The sequence below is a fragment of the Mastigoproctus giganteus genome, chromosome 12, assembly GCF_048544385.1.
Source record: "Mastigoproctus giganteus isolate SK-2022 chromosome 12, ASM4854438v1, whole genome shotgun sequence".
Lineage (NCBI taxonomy): Eukaryota > Metazoa > Arthropoda > Arachnida > Uropygi > Thelyphonidae > Mastigoproctus > Mastigoproctus giganteus.
Genome location: NC_143586.1, coordinates 50716899 through 50736980, shown reverse-complemented (window position 1 = coordinate 50736980; position 20082 = coordinate 50716899). Strand labels below are relative to the sequence as shown.

The 20082-nt window shown below is 36.3% G+C and overlaps 1 protein-coding gene across 1 annotated transcript in view; it reads right to left on the bottom strand.

The window, feature by feature from the left end:
- Positions 1–20082, bottom strand: part of Atg2 (Autophagy-related 2) — a 359564-nt gene that overhangs the window by 92030 nt on the left and 247452 nt on the right. The window contains exons 30-31 of the mRNA XM_090386633.1: positions 18594–18760; positions 3612–3825 (exon numbers count right to left, since the gene is read on the bottom strand). Coding sequence (XP_090242759.1) covers positions 3612–3825; positions 18594–18760 — 381 coding nt within the window. The remainder of the gene's footprint in view (positions 1–3611; positions 3826–18593; positions 18761–20082) is intronic.

Below are 20082 nucleotides of genomic sequence, written 5' to 3'. Positions count from 1 at the left end.
TTTAAGGAAAAACTGGACAAACGTTTAGAGCAAATGGATGTGTGATGCTTCATTTGCAGCCAAATAAGTTTTAGTTGGCATCAGTTTCCATAACAGATCCCAGAACTAAATGGATTTAGTTCTGGGATCCTTTATAACAGTGAAAATTTCATCTTTACCCACTTTAAAATATATATATAAATCGAATATATATATATATTTTTTTTTTTTTTGGTTGATGCTGTACAAGCTTGCTTTCTTGAATCATATGCTAATGTTAATTTAGAACATGCTTAATTACTGTGCAACTCACCAACAAGAAACCAGCATTGCCACACATAGTTGGAAGAGTCAATTCTTATCTTTCAACTGGTTTTACAATCTCAATATAACAATCATGTCATAAATAAGATTTCTGTTATTGAAAATATGTGAGAAGGCATTTTCAACTTTAGATAATCTAAAGAGATATCAATAATCTAAAGAGGTATCAATTATCAATGTGATGCAAATTTCCAGTTAATGCGATCTTTTTTTTTTTTTTTTTTTTGATAGTTGAAAAATATTAAAATCGTGTGCCTGACATCCAAAGTGTCTGACAGCCAATAAACAAGTGTTTGCCCACTGCCCAGCCTCAAAATGTTCTATTAATCATTGGAAGTAGATGTGTTATTTATTTGTCTCCAGCTAATAAAGTCACGTTTAGATGTATTTAAAAATTCTAATTTTCTACCCCTGTTAATTTTGGATAAAAGAAAGTGAAAAACATGATCGCAATAAAAAAAAAAAAAAAATTACTACTTTAGCTGAAAAACTTTTAAAGTTATTAAAAAATATGAAAGTGGTGCAAACCATGCAAAAATCGTTAAGAGATCTAGGATACAGTGAGTCAACCGTACGAACTATCTTGAGCCGTAAGGGCGAATATAAAGAGAAAGGTAAAGTTTCATCAACTTCTTTTGTTTTACAAAATACCAGAAAAAGAACTACAATAATGATTGAAATGGAAAGTCTTATTAGTTTGGATAGAAGATTGCAATCAAACAAGAATTCCATTATCTAAGGACAATATTCAGAGCAAAGCTATTAACATTTTTACTAAGCTCAAAGAAACAAAATATCAAGGGGAGACTGAAAAGTTTGTTGCTAGTTCGTGGTGGTTTGAATGTTTCAAAAATCGAGCAGGACTGCATAATGTTAAAGTAACAGGGGAAGCTGCTAGTGCTGATGAAGATGTTGCAGCCAAATTTCCTGCAGAATTGCAAAAAATCATTCATGATGGTGATTACGACAATCGGCAAATATTTAACGAAACAGGTCTATTTTGGAAACTGATGCCAACTAAAACTTATTTGGCTGCCAATGAAGCATCACAACCTGGGTATAAAGTCCCAAAAGATTGACTACCACTTTTATTAGGAGGTAACACTGAAGGTGATTTTAAATTGAAGCCTATGCTTGTGTACTGTACACAAAATCCTATGGCTTTAAAATGATACAGCCATCGAACTCTTCCAGTCATTCTGTGTTCAAATAAAAAACCATAGATGACCAAAGCCCTATTTGAAGACTGGTTTATGTCTTATTTCTGTACAACAGTTGAAGCCTATTGCAAGAAAAATAATCTTACTTTTAAAGTTCTGTTGCTTTTAGATAATGCACCTGAACATCCTTCTGTACTTGGCAACTTAAATGAAAATGTGAAAGTTGTTTTTCTACTGGTGAATATGTCTTCGTTATTGCAACCCATGGACCAAGGGACGATTGCACTTTCAGGGCTTACTATCTCCATAGAACATTTTCACAGGCACTTGAAGCTACAACAGGAGACAGTGCAATGTCTGTACCAGAATTTTGGAAAAAAATATAACATACGAGTGGCCATTGAATACATTCACACAGCATGGGAAGAAGTGACAGCCAGCAATATGAGAGCAGTTTGGAAGCATCTTTTACATCATTGCTTAAACAATTTTACTGGCTTCAAAGATGCAGTTCAAAAAGTTATTGAAGACATAACTAATATTGGTAATGACCTTGGTTTCAAAGGCTTGGATACAGCTAATGTTCGAGAATCACTGAATTCACATTCAGAACAGCTAAGTGACAACAATCTCCTTCAAATAGAGGAACAGCCTGTGCATGAAGAAGCTGAAGAAAACAAGTGCGAGTCAGATGAAAATGTTACCACAAAGGAGATAACGGTAAAAGAACTAGGCAAAATCTTTCGTATCGCATAGAATCTTAAACAAAAGGTAATGGATGTTGATCCTAACATCGAAAAAAGCATGATATTTTGCCAGGGCCTAGAAGTTTATTGTCAGCTATCAGAAATTGTATGATGGAAAAAAGAAAGCCAAAACTGATCAAATATTTAGTTTCTTCATTATATATTTTCTGCAATAAACATTTAATTCTATAAACTTTATTACCTTTTACATGAAGTTAAAAAGTTGTTTAAAAGGTATTTTTAAAATTCTTTACGGGCATTCCTGAAAGTCATGGACCAATTATAATTGATTAACGTGTTTCAGTTTTGCGTGATGCACTCGCGGGACGAATTAATTTCATTAATCGAGGCTAGCCTACATTTGGTGTCACATTTCAACCTCTGCCTACCTTGTCTCATATCTGGATGGTCTCCAGATATTGTTGTTCGTTTGTTATTTGGTTTTTAGGAGCATTAGCAACTAAGGCCATATTGCTCCGGGATATGCGGTGGTCATTCCTTGACCTTTCCGCATACTCCGTATTTGGTGGTGACGGGCTCGAACCCCGGTCTAATCAAGAAGCATGTGCTACGCACTGCTGCTCCTTCCCACCTGGCTACGGAGGCGCCCTCTCCAGATATGTTATATAATGATAGAATAATGTTTTTTGTTTGAAGTTATACTCCAGTTTACTAACAAGACAGATAGGTGAGAAAATTACATAAAGGATTTGTTTAATACAGACACTTGGTATATCAATTCTAAGTTTTAGAATTATGAGTAGGAACCTAGGTTGGCAGTGTTCATGCCTCCCTGCATATTGATGAAAGAATACCCAGGGTCACTGTTCAGTGTTCACAGCTTTATAATGTTCTATAGTACCTTAAAATTTTCTATAAATTCTCTTATAAACTTTTAGGATCAAAAAAAAAAAAGCTGGACTAATCTACTACTGGTTCTACGAGCAGTTGAAAATATTTCAAATAGGACAAAAATATTGAAGTTGATAAAAATTACATAGTTAAACACTGAAATTATGCTTATTGAAACCACTTTAGCTTTATGTTCATAAATAAAATTCAAAATTGGCTTTTCAAAATATGCTAAATGGAGTTAACAATATGACATTAAATAATGTTGATCAGATTGTGTGTGTATATATATATATATATATATCTGATAATTAAAATAAATATGATATTTAAAATAAAAACATCAGCCAGTAGTACGGAAATAAACATAGCCATATTTATTTATTTTTATCACTTTTGCCTAACTTTTACCTCACATAATATATATATACACACACACACACAATCTGATCAACATATATATATAGCTTCAGTTTTATCTTTTAATAAAATGTGATGCAAATTTTTATTATTAGAAACAGTCCACAATCAGCAATAGTTATTTCATTACCTTTCTCAGTGTTGGTTGGCAAATCAAAATCATGCCCACCATACATATGCAAGACAATTGACATTTCCCTGAGTGTGTAGCGCATAACTGCTGGAGGAAAATGTTTAGGAGGTTTCAGCTGGTCAATCTTTCCTGCAGGAACAGCAAAATGGTTTTCTACCAATCGAATTGGCTTTGTTGTTAATAACTTCACTTGAGTTTCTCCACTTTTAGGCTAAGGAAACAATAATTACAGGACTATATTAGCTAATGGGTTTGGTGAAAAGTATTTTATTTATTTTTTAAATTTATATGTAGTATGATCAGTTTCCAGAATCTATTAAAAAAACATCACTTACTAGGTGTCCTATACCATTACCACTGAGTAGTCACCCTCCATCAGCAATTCTGATTCCATTGCAAGCATTTCTAGAATCCCTGTCTGCTGATCACTTTCAACTTTTATGGATCACTAAGATCCCAGGGGCTCACATCTGGTGAGTATGGGCTTGGCACACCCAGGGTCCTGAGCTGGATATCATCATTCTTCTCTTTCTTGGTGATTCCTTTCTAATTCTGACTCTTGCTCTCTCTCTCTCAGGGTACTTGGGAATTTTTTTTTAGCCGGTGCAGCATAAGCCTCAGGCTTTCTTGCACCATATGACTAATAATAATGTAATAAAATCTCTGCCCATGTTGATGCAGAAAATCCAGAAACTTTTTGTCATTGTTTAAGACAGTTTCTAGGGTACCAATTTTCAATGCAAATTTTAATTTCTATTACAAAAAGAAATCATAGGGAGCTAGATAAGAAGAATATGGAAAAGAGAGCATGGACATGTTGCACCTCATTAGAAGTTTTTGCACATTCAGGCTGATGGTGAGCAGGTTCAATTGAATGTTAAAAGAAAATTGATCATGTTTCCCAATGGGAATTTATTTCCCTGAGGGTAACTAACAATTAGTATTTCTACAAAGAAATTTTATAGTAGGCACTGGAATGTTCTAAGAAGATATCTGAAAATGACATGCTTGAGATTGATTATTATGTCAGCAATATTCTTACTTATTAAGTTTGAATGGGTGACAATTTCTGGCTTGAAATAACATGACTGTGGTCCTACTCCTTCTGTAGTTCTCCAGATTTGGCTACCTCCCTGCAATTTACTTCCAGTGACCAAATTAAGAATGAGTTGGTAGAGAATATAAGACCTGTTGTACTAAAGACAAAAATCGCCTTAAGACCAATAAGGAACCAACCCGTGGCAATTGAAGTGCCATTAGAGCAGGGCATCCGAAACTTGTGGTGTTTGACTTTGATAAGAGTGTAACAAAAGATCATTTTCTTCAGGAGCTTCTGGAGAGGAATCTAGCAGAATGTAGGATCTCTCAGGAACAGATGCTAAAAGATGTGGCTGTGCCTACCAAGAATAAGGCCAGAGTCTCAGGAGCCATTAAAAGAATTTTAGTAGCCTGAACGAGGGTGTATGTATGTGTATATATATATATATATTCGATAATTCAAAATAAAATATTGGTGCTTGCACTGGGTGAGGCATCTCCTGATGCTGACCCAGCATTACAAATGTATGACTTATGGTCATGTGGCTAGATATTGTTGAGCAGATGTGTGTGTGTTTTGTGGCCACTCATTTAAGGAGGATAAGATAAATGAGCCTCCTAAGTGTGCTAACTGTTGGCAGAGGAAATGTCCAGAGTACCTTAAGGCAATAGACATCACAAAAAGAAGAATGGATTATGATGACTAGATATGGTTGTTGTTATAATTTGATTTTTTGGAGCATTAGCAACTAAGGCCATATTGCTCTGGGATGCAGTGGTCATTCCCTGACCTTTCCGCATCCTCCATATTTGGTGGTCATGGGCTCAAACCTCTGTCTAATCAAGAAGCATGTGCTACACATTGCTGCTCCTGCCCACCTGGCTATGGAGGCACCGACTAGATATGGATGCTGCAGTTATTGCTTAGAGGGCACAGGGAGAGTTAGTATTAGAGCACTAATAAAAGTGTACGCTATGATGAATGGCTGCATTTGCTGGTGGCCTGAGACTGCTGTTTAGGTTGTGGATGCTGGGTTGTGCATTGGGGGGCCCACTCTATCCTGGAGTGGGTTCCCATTATGGGGATATGTAGCAATGGCTATCCATAAAGAAGTCTTGCTATAAATCTATTTCACCCAACTTTACAATTGGGTGGAACAGATTGTTTAAAATTTAGTTGATTGAAGAGTTGTCAGTCGATTAGGAAAAAGGTTTCCTGTATAGGGTGACCTACCTCTTCGTGGTGGGGCAAAGATGTTGCCCCTGCTGCGAGGCTAAAGGTCATGTCTCTCCTTTTGTCACTGAGCTATGGTGTATGTGAAATTCTAACCAAGAAAGGTTAGAATTTCACATTCTAATGCAGCATATGGGCAAGAGCCCAGGTGGCAGTTTCAACAGAGGTTCACATAAATGACAAATTCCCCTCCCCATAACGTCCACATAAGGCAAAAATGGGGTAATTTAATAATATTTTAAAGATTTAAGGAAAAAATTGCAGCATATACAAGTGGTGGCTAATCTTAGTAATTCTGAGAACCACACAAGCTAATTTTTTTTGTTAGTCCTGAGAGTAAAAAGCCTTAGAAGCACATTTTGAAGTCATTACAAAATCATGTACAATCCTCATTAAGGGCAGTTTAAATTACAATATTTGCTTAAAAAGCAGAAGAGCAGGTGTTTTGGAATAGAAAATGCCATTCCCAATAATCAAAAATCACATGAATAACTTTCTGGATATGTTTGGCCTTTTCCTAAGACGAGATAAAGCTGTTTTATATTTCTATATTAACAGAAGTTAGAATTTCTTAACAAATGTGAAGTAGCATTAAAATCATTAGATATTTGGTTGTTACTTGCAAGTGTTTTAATCTCCTGTTATTAAAAATTATTTTAGGGAATGATTATTTCTGGTGCATATTTCATCGAGAGTCACATGTGACTCATGAGCCTAGTTTGGTCATGTGTAGCTTATGGGGACACAAAACAAGAGCTCTTAAATGCTTCTAATTCGCTAGCAGTTGACAGTCACAGAGAGCAAACATTTCTCTTTATTCTATAGAGAAAGTGGATTAAAGGCTCAAGGATAAGCAATCTGGATAATGAATTCAGTAAACTAATTTTAGCCTTTGCTTAATTTATTTAATATATTGTAAATTCACTTTTGGTGTTCATTATTGGTGTAATATCAGAAGAACCCAAGGATCGGTTCTTGGACCATTGTCATTTCTGATTTTCTTAAATGACATTGAAGAAATAGAAGGCATGATATCCAAATGTGCAGAAGTGATTGGGAAAGTTGCTAATGATCAATGTCCAGCAGTGGTGCTTCAGGATGACTTACACTTGGGGAAATAGCAACCCCTAAATAACTTACATTTGGTGAGGCTGAATTAAAAACAGTAGAGAAACAAAGGGCCTAGGAGTTATGACATGATTAGATGTGAAGTTATTGGTTGTTGTTGGTATGAAAGTTTCATGACACAAGAGCAACTGTGGCCAATATGTGTCTGTCAGCGTCATTACGTTCATTTTAATGATTTCGGATGGATATATCAGAGTGTATTTGTTATTCCGAGATGTTTAATATATATAAAGAACTCACTTAGGTTTGCTTTGTCACCAAGTACATGAGAGAGGGTTAGAGGAGCTTGCAAGTTTGCTAATGATTGGAAGGATGTGGTACGAACAGCTGAATAGGTTGGACAATCAATCAGGATGTGCCTTACTGTAAGTTGTATCTGACAGACAGAGCAGAGCAGAGCAGGGGAACTTCTCTTAAAAGTAAATATTTGTGAGCGAGGAAGGTATGCCCAATGCGCAGTCTTGTTAATATAACTTCCTCCTGTCTATTTGTATGTGAGCTTGAACGCCACAAACATAGATATTTTTTTATTCTGTGAAGTTTATTGCACGATTGGTCCCTCCAAAGTTGTTTCCAGATGGAAGTATATTTGGTACGAAATACATCCCTATAATCTGTAAATGGTACAAACTGAAAGTTATCTTGTATATTAAGATCTGGATTTTTTGCAGCTTGGTCTGCATGATTATTTTCTCGGATTCCAGCATGGCTGGGAATCCAACAGATAGACACTTGTTTTCTTGCTTTATGCAAAACTCAGAGTTGTTTTTTGATATGCTGAATCAAGGAATTTGAGGAATATTTGCTGTTCTGTAAAGTGCTACTGCACTAAGGGAGTCAGTATAGATTAGAGCAGGTAGAAGTTGATGCTTGGTAATATCATCCAGTGCTAGTTTAATAGCATATAATTCTGCTGTGAAAATACTGCAAACATGAGGCAAGGAGACAGATATAATATATTCCGGTAAAACTACTGCGGCTCCTACTGAGTTGTTCTATTTTGAACCATCTGTGTAAATCTGATGACTGTTTCTATTTTCAAAACTGTGCAGTGCATGAAGCTTCTGTATAACGATTGGAGAGATCTCTTTTTTATTCCTGTTTGTAAGATGTGATATGGACAAAGGCACAGTTGGAATCCAAGGAGGTTCTGAGTTTATATCTACTGCAGAAATGTGCTGGAAATGTATTTCCCAAAATTGAGTTAAGTGTCTGAGACGCAGTCCTACTGGTTTATTTTCATTTGGCTTGGAATCATAATTCCTTGTCCGTGGTGGATCGTGAATAATGGACCAATTTGGATGTGATGGCTGACTGTATATTTTTGCTGCATACACGCACAGTAGATAATCTTGTCAAAGGTGCAGCGGGGTTTCCGATGCATCTGCATACAGGCTGTAAATTGGTGAAGTTCTAAATGCTCCTAGAGCTATGCGAAGAGCATTATGATGAATGGTATCTAGGCGATGTAAGATGCTCCTTCTTGCTGAAGCATATATAGGAGATCCATAATCCAAACGAGATCTAATCGAAGTTTCATATAATAGTAATAATGTGGACCTGTCGACTCCCCAGGCCATTGAAGATAAAGTTTTAAGAGGCAACTAATTTGAAGTCTGAGTAATGTTCATGAAAGTTTAGTTTTCTATCTAATGTTAAGCCTAAGAGGGAGAAATTTTGAACAACAGGTAGAGCAATTTTATTTAAGTATAAGACTGGTTCAGGATGAAGACCATGCATTTTACAGAAGTGTATAACAGCTGATTTTTTCTCAGATATTCTATATCCATTATTTTTAGTCCATACTTCTATTTTGTTTATGGATAATTGGAGCTGTCGTTCTATTGTGTTCATGCTTTGTGATTGAAATGAAATAGAAAGATCATCTGCATACATATAGATTTCCAATGAGGGTGGTATAACCTTTGTGATATTGTTCACATACAGTGCAAACAGGGTTACACTTAATACTGAGCCCTGGGGAACCCCTTCCTGTTGAATATGTATTGTAGATAAACAGCCTTTATATCGTACCTGAAATGTTCTGTCAGCAAGGAATTTTTCTATAAATTGTGGAAGTTGTCCTCTGTATCCTAATTGAAATAGATCTCGTAGAATTCCGAATCTTCATGTTGTGTCAAAAGCTTTTTCAAGATCTAGATTTACCATCACCATATGCTGCTTTCTTATAAATGAGTTTCTAATATTTGTTTCCACTTTGACATGTAGATCAAGTGTCGATCTATTTTTTCTAAATCCAAATTGGTGGGGTGATAAAACATTATCTTTTTCCAGCAACCACGTTCAAGGATTTTCCCTAAGCAGCTGGTCAGTGAAATCAGGCGGTAATTATATGTATAGGAAGGATCTTTTCCGGGTTTGGGAAATGCAAGGACGATTGCATGCCGCCATATGGATGGATACAGGTTGTTCAGAAAAATTCTATTATATAGATAGTAGGATTTCCAGACAATCAGAGTTTAGGTGTTGGATCATAGTATAATAAATGCCATTGAGACCTGGTGTGCTATTAGGCAATTTTTTAATGGTTGTAAGTAATTCTTCTTTTAGAAATGGTAGATTATAATCTACCATTTCTAAAAGAGGAATTACCAAAAGAGGAATTGTAGGATGAGATGTCTTGGTAGAGAAATTCAACTTACTCCGTTCAGCTTGCTCTTTATATTTTTGAAAGTGTTGTAGCTTGTAACTGCTGATATGGAAGCGAAAGAGTCAGCCATAATTTCTGATATCTGCTCTGTTGCAAAAATGTCCTGCCCTTTCCAATGGAAGATTGGAGATTGTGTGCTTGGATATCTTCCACTTAAAATTCGAATTTTTTTCCACACCAAACCAGGACTCAAGTTCCTAATTTTTGCTTTTTTCTGAATTCTCCTCGCTTCAGCTTTGGCTTTTTTATATGCAATCAAATTGAGGGTAGTTGGATATTTGCGGAATCTATTCCATGCACAATTTTGTTTCGTTTTTGCTGTTGCACATTCTGCATTCCACCAAGAATTGTACCGTGCCTGCCTTGTCTTACTTATTTGAGGTATTGTAGCTTTGGAAGCTTCTAATAGTTGATCGTTAATATATAAGACAGCATCATCTATTGGCAGGGATTCTATTAATTGCTTATCCAGTTTGATTAATTGCATATACAGTAAACCCCCGCTATTCGTGGGGGTTACGTTCCTGAGAAATGTCGCGAATACCGAAAATGCGAATACTGAGTTATGGCTCCCATAGTAATAAAGGGGTTCCCCGTTCCACAGTATGAAATATATAAGAAAAACTTATTTTGTTTATGTATGTCTAAAATTTTGTCTATGTATGTATTATAGACAGGTACATAATATGACTATGTACATAGTCATATTATGTACCTTCATAATATGACTATGTACATAGTGAAATGCAAGCATATGGCATTGAAATGAAAATAAGAAACAATTTAATATTAAATGTAATATTTATTAGAAATTTCAAATAAATCTTTCAAACCAGCGCCTTTGCTAGCAAAAAAAAAAACAAAAAAACTTATCCCGCCAGTGCTATCACCAGTTTCGCTCAAGTGTTGATAAAGGAGTTTTGCCTTTTCACGAATGATGAGTGAACTTAACGGAATTTTATTTTGAGTTCGGTCTTCTATCCACAGATTTAAAGCTTTTTCCATTTTTTCAAATTTAACATCACGAGTTACAGAGCAAATTTTTGAAGCAATTAGCGCGTTTTCACGGACACTACGGAGGATTTTTTCTTCCGATTTTTTGATTGATCGTACTGTTGACTCATTGATTTTATAATGTTTTGCTACTGAGGAGACACTTTCACCATTACAAATTTTATCTAATAACTCAATTTTATTCACTAATGTCATCACCTTCTTTGATATTTTCACATTTCTCTTGTTATTTGTAGCCATATTTTTGTAGGGGTTAGAAAAAACTTGTCCACAATAAATCACTTTCTTCCGTTAACAAAAGCCTGTTTTACACTGCAAAATGGTAGATTTATCATTTTTGTAAGCATATCAATTTATAAATTGATAAATTTATTCAATTTATAAGCATATAAATTAAAAGCAAACGACGAAACCTTCCATGACAAGCGCATAACACATACTGAACAAGGATTAACGAGAAACATCCACGCTCGCGATTGTCACCCCCCCCCACCCACTGAGGGCTGTTTTGACCAGGAAAGATAATTTTAGCCACGCCCATGTTTTTTTATGGCGGAAAATATTCACGGTGTTTTAAAATTCACATTTTTTTTAGGTTTCATTTTATATTAAATCGGCGATCGCGAATACAGATACCGCGAATAGCGGGGGTTTACTGTATTTACTCCAATTAGCTTTTTTTAAATTCTATACTGTTCTGGTTCCTTCTGTAAGAGTCGATTGTGTCTGTATGGAACATACTATCGGAAAATGATCACTGTTGTAAGGATCATTCAACACTAACCATTCTATACTAGGATAAATTGATGGAGAACATATTGTTAAGTCTATTGCAGAGGTGATACCTGTACCCAAACTGATATAAGTGTGAGATCCGGTATTCAGTAAATTCAGTTGTTGATCATCTATGAAAGTTTTGATTATGTTACCTCTACTGTCTGTGTGAGCAGATCCCCACAAATGATGATGGGCATTCATACCTCCCATAAGGCAATAGGGAGGTTGAAGCTGCATAGTAAGATCGTTTAATTCCGATCTGGAGAGAGGGATATTTGGTGGAAGATAAATGGACGAGATTGTGATAGAAATTCCAATGGCTGTTCTTACTGCTACTAAGTTGGTTCTTAATGTTGTTTGCTTAGCTGGTATATGAGTATTCACCAAAATTGCCACTCCTCCTTTGGCCGTTCTGTTATCATTCCTGTCTCTCCGGAAAAGTGTATAATTTTGAAATGTGGGTGAAGATTGAAGTGTTAGATGGGTCTCCTGAAGGCAAATGCAGGCCGGTTTATACTGCTGAATAATATCTTTTATTTCATCCAATTTTCCACGTAAACCACAGTTCCATTGTATAATAATATGTTGCATTATTTAGGTACCGGGACGATTTGTTGAATCTGACTGCGCTTTTGAGTTTTTTTCGTTTATCATATTTGGGTCTATCTTTCTTCGGAAAATTAGGACGAGGTGTATCAATATCTTCTGCAGGGTGTAGTTCTAGTACGTTCTCTCTCTGTTCATCAGTATCCATTTGGTCTATGTTTGTTTGTTTGTTTCTGTTCACACAGTTTACTAAATGCTGTTTGCTTTGTTTTTGAAGATGTTACTTCTGATTTCTGCTTTCCAGAAACGGAAGTATCTTGCTCTTTAGCACTGGATGTTTCTTGTGAAACTGTTTTTGTCATCAATATTACTTTACTCCAGTCTATAATTTGATTTAGAGGTATTGCTACCTCTGTTTGAGTGGCTATAGTTTGCTGTCATTTCACTGCTGAAGCATAGGAATGTGAAGGCAAGTATCTGTTTTCTTGCTTCCGGATAAGACACTTTATTTTCTACTTTGTATTTTGTTTTCCCAATACCCACATTTCGCATGTCTTCGAAAAAGCAGGATGATTTTCATGACAATTGGGACAGAGTGGTGTAGCGGATGTGCAGTTTGCTTGATTGTGGTCTTTTGATCTACAGAGTGGACAGATGGGATCACTGTGACATGTCACCCGAGAGTGTCCGTATCGCTGACAATTGTAACACCTTATTGCATTTGGTATATATGGTCGGATTTTGCAATTTAAATATCCTGCTTTAACTGAATGGGGAAGAGAAAGATTGTTAAAGGTGAGAATTACTGATCGGGTTGGAATGAGAATTCCGTCTTTCTTCATCATTATCCTCCTAACATGTATCACTTGTTCTGTTAGCTCACGCAGTAGTTCTTCCTCTGAAACAGTCAATAGGTCCCATTTGGTAATAACACCTTTTGATGTATTCAGGGAATTATGTGGGGTAATTTCAACTGGTAGTCCTGCAAAAGTTTTCGTTTTTAGCAATTTTTCTGATTGGTGACTTAGTGAGGTTTCTACTAAGAGATCACCTGATTGTAATCATTTTATCATTTTTGGTGATCCAACCATGGACTCTATAGTCTTCTGAACTAAGAAAGGGGATAATTTCCCAACGGATTGGGATGATAACGAATGTATCACCAAAAAAAAAAAAAAGGGGGGGGGGACAGTAGGCTGAGAGCTGTTTATTTTCATTCTCTTAGCCTGTTCAGCTGTAAGTCATCACATTTATGTTCTTTACATGTTCAGCTGTAAGTCATCACATTTATTGGAGTTAACTTTCTCCAATCTTGTGTTAGTTTTTTGGTCCATTTTCAACTCATTCTAGTCCTGGGTGATGTCTTTTCATCCAGGTCCAGCCCCGCCACGGGGAGGCAGGAATAGTGCCACCAAGTGGCCAAGCGAGTAAAATAGAAGGTTAGTACTCAGAAAAATTAAGGTTATTTTCCTTTCTGACACTTCTTCCTTATGCTTTAAGAAAGAGTACTCTTATTATATATTTGAATAACGGAAGAAAAAACGTGTGAACTCAAAGTGAAAAGCTTATCTCTAATATAATTGCAGTAGAAGTCGCAGGGAAGATCGCTTGGCATCCGGGGACATATGAAGTTATCTGAGCACTAAAGCAGCCATGAAAGTCCATGGTGCCCTATTGATGATATAGCAAACAATATCCTATAGATACACTGAGTGATCACTGAATTATGACCATCTAATACTTCGCAGGTCCTCCTTTTGCCATCAGTACAGTAGCTATCTGACGTGGCATTGATTCAACAAGATGTCGGAAGCTTTCAGGAAGTATGGCCAACCAAGCTGTGTGTAATGTGGTTGGCAATGCAGGTATGGAGGTTACTGGTGTATCCAGATGCCTGATATGCATTTCCATAGTGTCCCACAAGTGCTCTATGGGATTGATATTGGGGGAGTTCGAAGGCCAATCGATATGCTGGAAGTCAGAACTGTTCCTTAAACCATTCCTGAACAACAAGTGCCCGATGGTTCGGTTCAATGTCATCTTGGAAGACACCATCGCCATTCGGGAAAAAGTAACATAATAGGGTGTACACAGTCGGTGTACAAGCAGTTGACGATAGCGGAGACCACTGAAACGTTCCACATGCACCAGGGGTCCAAGTTCCTGCCAGTGAAACATGCCCCACATCATACAACTGCCTCCACCGGCCTGCACTTTTGATACCACACATGATGGGAACATAACAGGGTGTACAAGCAGTTGACGATAGCAGACCACTGAAACGTTCCACATGCACCGGGGGTCCAATTTCCTGCCAGTGAAACATGCCCATCATACAACTGTCTCCACTGGCCTGCACTTTTGATACCACGCATGATGGATCAAGAGCCATGTTGTTGATGCCAAATCCGTAAACGACCATCCACGGTGTGGAGTAAATAACAACTCATTTGACCAGCACACCTTCAGTCTTCTATCGTCCAACTTCCATGCTCTTTGCACCAGCCAGGTCTTTTCCGCCAATGAACCTTGGTTAGGGGAGGATGCCATAGGGGTCGTCTGCTGGTATAGCCCATACGTGCGAGTGGGCGACGCATAGTTGTGCCAGACGTTGTTCAGGGTTGGCCCGTTTGTATTGGGTAGTCAACTCTTGCAGACGACTCATACAGGCGAACAGTTCTGTGCCTGTTCACCTGTATGAGTCGTCAGACCTGATGCTCACCTCTAACATCAACCTTTTGCTGACCTTTGCAGTTTTGCATTCAGGTTGTTGTTTGACCATTTTGGCACCAGTCCTGGTACACTAACTATGGCGGCTCTCGAACACACCACCAATTCAGTTGTTTGGGAAATCGAGGCACCAGCTTCTCGAGCACCCACAATCTGTCCTTTATCAAAGTCCGATAAATCCTTCCTTTTACCCATCACACTCTGAATTTTACTACCTACTGAACCACTGACTGCACTCTCTTACTTCACGTGGTTGTCAGTGGGTCGCCATTTCGTTTTCATAGGGGTGGTCATAATTCAGTGATCACACAGTGGGGAGTTCAACATCCTCATCACAAAAAAAAAAAATTCTCGAAAGATTTCAAAAAAACCAGCAACTTGCATGGTGAATATATGACAAAAGGGTGGCCATATGAGGAAAGACTACAATTATGCAGGCTACAGAGCTTGGCAACCAAGAATCTTAAAGGGGACCTGACTAAGATTTACAGAAGGGTTAGTAAAATGAATGAAGCCAGAAATTTCACTGTTATAAAGAATTCCAGAATTGGGGGCCATAAATTCAAATTACAGGGGAAGGAATTTAGACATGTGGAAAGATTTTTTCCCCTTTTAGCCAGCAAGATGTTGATTACCTGAACAAGTTGCCTCTACAGGTAGTCGAGGGTTGACACTTTGAATTAATTGAAAGTCAGCTAAACAATTAACTACATGAGGAGGTAAGCAGATAACTCGTATTTTCTTATCTACCTTGTGGGGGGCAGTACAGTAAAAGTGTTTTCCTTGCACTGTACGGCTAATGTTAATACTTTTGACAAAGTTGCTTTCTGTGATATTTTGTAAATTTAACAATGGTTGTTACAAGATTCATAGTGAAATACACAGTAATCCATAGTTTCTCTGTTTTTAATTCAACCTCACCAAATGTGTAAGTTATTTTTGGGTTGCTATTTCCCTTGCATCTTGCTGAATTAAAACATAGCAGGAATTTTTTTTAACCATTCTTAAAGTCATCCTGGAGGAGCACTGCTGGACATTGAATTGTGACTTCGTCTGAGGATATCATGACATGAATGGCTATCAGAAATACCTGTACGAGTCAAGTTCACTGCTTGCATATAAGTTGGAAAATCAAAAGGATACTTTTAAAAGTTTTTATTTATTGAATAAGTTTCTGGATGCTATAGAGTGGAGGTCCAGTGATTGTTGCAACCTGTTATCACATCCTCCAAAAAAAAAAAAAAACCCCTCTGCATAAAAATAGCCCAGCTAATATGGACTAAAAGGCATAAAAAGTAAACTGTTGATGACTGAAAGCTGTAATGTGGTCTGACAAATCCACATTTTGCTCTAATGATACCAGGCACTGAGTAAAAGCAGAGACATTTCACCCATACCATGTGAAACGTGCCGCATAACCTGGCTCAGGGATGTTTTGGGGATATTTTAACTATTATGAAGTGGGTCTCCTCCTTTAAATACCAACCGGAATGAATCAAGAGCAATACAAATTTTCTGGATGATTAGGCTGTGCTTTTATTCTGAACACCCAATGGAAACTCGAGATTTCAATATGACAATTGTCCAGTTCATAAGGCTCTATTGTTTCAAACTGGCAGAACATAGAATGGTATGGCATTTAAATTGACCAGCTAGGACATCTTATAATGAATGGATGATAAATAACTATTTCCATCTTTTAGTACTTACCTATGTGATACTTGTCACAAAAGTAAGTACTAAAAGAATCACACAGAAAAGGTTTATTACCTGTTTGTAATAAACCTTTTCTCCAGCTCAATTTGTACCTCCCTCCAGCGAGCTCCTCCTTCCAACCAACAGACCAACACGCAGAATGTCTGACATTTTAGTGGTGCGAATGAGATAAAACCACATGCCAGTTATCTGTAGCAGACTGAAAGGCTGCAGCTTTCCTGGGATAAATATGAGACTTTCCTGAGATAGCCTAGAGGACTATCCTGCAAAAGGGTCATATTACATAATATTCCTCTTAATACTTTGTGCACATTAGGATTAGGATTTATTGTTAATTTTGATTATTTATTTAGCTTTAATAAAACCTCCTTTGATACACAGCAGATAGTTCCCTAATTTCCATCTTTTAGAACTTACCTATTTTTTTTTTTTTTTTTTTTTTTTGATTTGGTAGTTGTTGGCGCATCGGCTTCTGTGGCCATATTGCACCTCCCAAGGTTTTTGCAGTACTTTGATCCAAGCCCGAGGCGGGAATCGAACCCGCGACCTTTGGGTTGCCGGGCAGGTACTTTACCCACTCGGCTAGCCCGGTCGGCCAGAACTTACCTATGTGACACTTGTTACAAAAGAATGTACTAAAAGAATCACACAGAATCATAAGTTTAGCAGATTAAGTACTAAAAGAATTAAGAATTCTTAATTAAAATTAAGTGCTAAAAGAATTAAGAATCATATAAAATAAGCAGATATCAGTAATATATATATATACGAGGTGCGGCTATTAAATAATGAGACTGCATATAAAATAAATATGCAACAAAATAAATACAATGAAATATTTTCTACCTTACAAATTATTCCCTTCAAAATTATTGCCTCGGGCTTGCAAACACTGTTCCACATAATTCTTCCCAGCCCAGAAACATTTGTGGAATGTCATCTTCTGTAAGCCCTTTTAATACTCTTTTTTTCTGAATGTCTTTAATGGACTGAAAATGGGTTCCCTTAAATACATTTTTCAGTGTAGGGAAGAGAAAAAAAAAGTCATAAGGGAGGTAGGTCTGTCAAGTAGGGTACATGTGCACCCACACAGGGATTTGTTTTAAGGCCAAAAACTGCCAAACAGAAAGTGCACTGTTTGTTAGAGCATTGTCTTGATGGAGCATCCAACCATTCTTCCATAATTCAGGTATCTTCTTTTCAATTTTTTCACACAGCCTTGTCAGAAATTCAATGTAGCATGTTGATTGATAGTCTGATTTGATGGAACATATTCAGCTATAATAATTCCTTAATATCAAAGAAATTGAGAAGCATTTTCATTTTTGATTTTAGCATTCTTGCTTTTTGGGAGATTGTTACAGCCTGCCAGACAGTTTTCATTGCAGTAATTACCGTACTCAAAGTCTGGATCTTTTTGTCAAAACAGATTTTTTTTTTTTTTTTTTCAAAACTTCTTTCAAGTTTTTGAAGTCTTCTCATCCGTTGATCTTCATTCAAAATTCCTGGAACCATCTTGCCATGCATTTTTCTCATGCTTAAATTTTTAGTTAAAATTTGTCTAACTGTTCCTTTGTCCATATTGAGTTCTGATGCAACCATTCTAATGATTAAACAATGATCACTTCTAATCAATGTCCTCACCCAGTCCACATTTATCAGTTTTCATGGATACTTGATGGCCTGGTCATTCATCATCTTTCACATTCTCTCTTCCTTCTAAAGATTTTTTATGCCATTCAAACGTGATACATAGTACCTTTCCCATAAACTTGAAACACAACTCATAACTTTCGGCTGCTGTTTTTTTCAGTTTTGTTAAAAATTTGAGTTCAATTCGTTGTTCGATTCTTTTGTCTATTTTCCTGGCAAGCTATGAAAACGCAAGGTAGTGAAAATCTGTCTCACAGCAAAGTAAATGGGCATGTTGGAACGTGACTTGGTAGACAACTAGAGAAAGGTTCAAGGTCAACTGTTGTGGTTTTGTTTTGCAGGTGGCACTTGGTGTGTAATGGTTGCGCGTGCAGTCTCGTTATTTAAGAGTTACATCTTGTATAAATGATACTTAAGTGTGTGTGTGTTTTTTTTTTTTTTTTTTTACTCTAGATGAAAATATTCTTCCTACTGTTATTCCAATGCCAGGATCATCTTCTAGAATACAAAACTCTTCATCTCCAGTTAATGCTTCTACATCATCCAATATGTCATTTGACTCTGTATTTTCTTGTTCACTTTTCATGGGCATGCCAATATCTTCTAGAGAAGGAGCTGATGGCTCAAATTTGCTTTCATCTGTAAATAGTTCCAAAACAATGTGAAAATCAAAAAAAAACTTTGATATGATAACAAAAACAAATGGAAGAAATAGCATGAGTTTTGTATAAAATAATGGAGAGGAAAGAAGCCAATGGATTTGAAAAAGTAATGCATCAACATTCCTTCTTTGATGTACTAATTTATTGCAGAACCAAAGACTTGATTGCATTATTTCATAAAAGCAGAATAATTTAAATGATCTTTTGTAAATGTAAAGATACACATTTATAAAACATGCACACTTAATTTTATTTAATATTTTGTAGTGCATTTGTTTTCAAAATATTTAGATATAAAAACGTATCTCAACGGTTTCTTTATAGTTGTAGATGAGATACTATTTTAAACCACTGTGCATTTTATTTAGTAATATTTCTACCATAATACTAATGGCATCTGACACTTTTTACATGAAGTAATTTTACACTTTTTACATGAAGTAATCTGACAAGTTTTACATGAAGTAATTTTTGTTTGTACTTTTATTTTAATCAGGTAAAAGCATTAAACTATTTAACCAATGGAAGCTTCACCAACTAGAAAGTTGGAGATGCTTCCACTGGATTTGGATTAAGGTGATTCATCCATCAGCAAACTGACTTCGGTGTAAACTGGTAAGGCAACAGCTAATTTTGAGAACTCAATTTTCTAGAGTTGCATACTTTGGTGGCTTGAAAACAATAAAAATAATTCAGCAAGTAATCATATTCATTACAAATCACTTGTCAACTGCAGATGACATGTTAAATAAGAGAATTCTACTTTTCAACTACAAATAAGAGAAATTTCCTATTCTATTCTCTCATGCAACCTCATCTCCATTTAGAGACTGGTAGCCCAGCATGAATAAATGCTGTGCATGAAAAGTTTATAATAGTTTAGACATTTGTTTCAAGCAAGACATTGTTTCATGTTTCTGAAATAGTAAGGTTGGAAAAATTTCCATATGATGGGTGGTTGAAACTTTGATTGTTGCTGGCACAAATTAAACAACTCTCTCCCCCTCTCTCTCTCTCCCCATTTCATTATAACATGAATCACTCTTCAGTAGTTTAAAAATATGCAGGAATAAGAGAAATTAATTTCTTTATTGACTTGGTGTACGTCCTTTCTCCCTATATAGAAAAAAATAAAATAAACATGTTCTTTTGATTTTTAGGTAAACACTTAATTTGGTTTTTTTGTTTGTAATTATGTTTTACAGATTAATTTTTTGCCTCCAAATAAGGTGAAGTAGGTCCCATAATATAAAGCTGTATGAAATATATATACAAAATTCTAAATAGTCAATCCCTTAA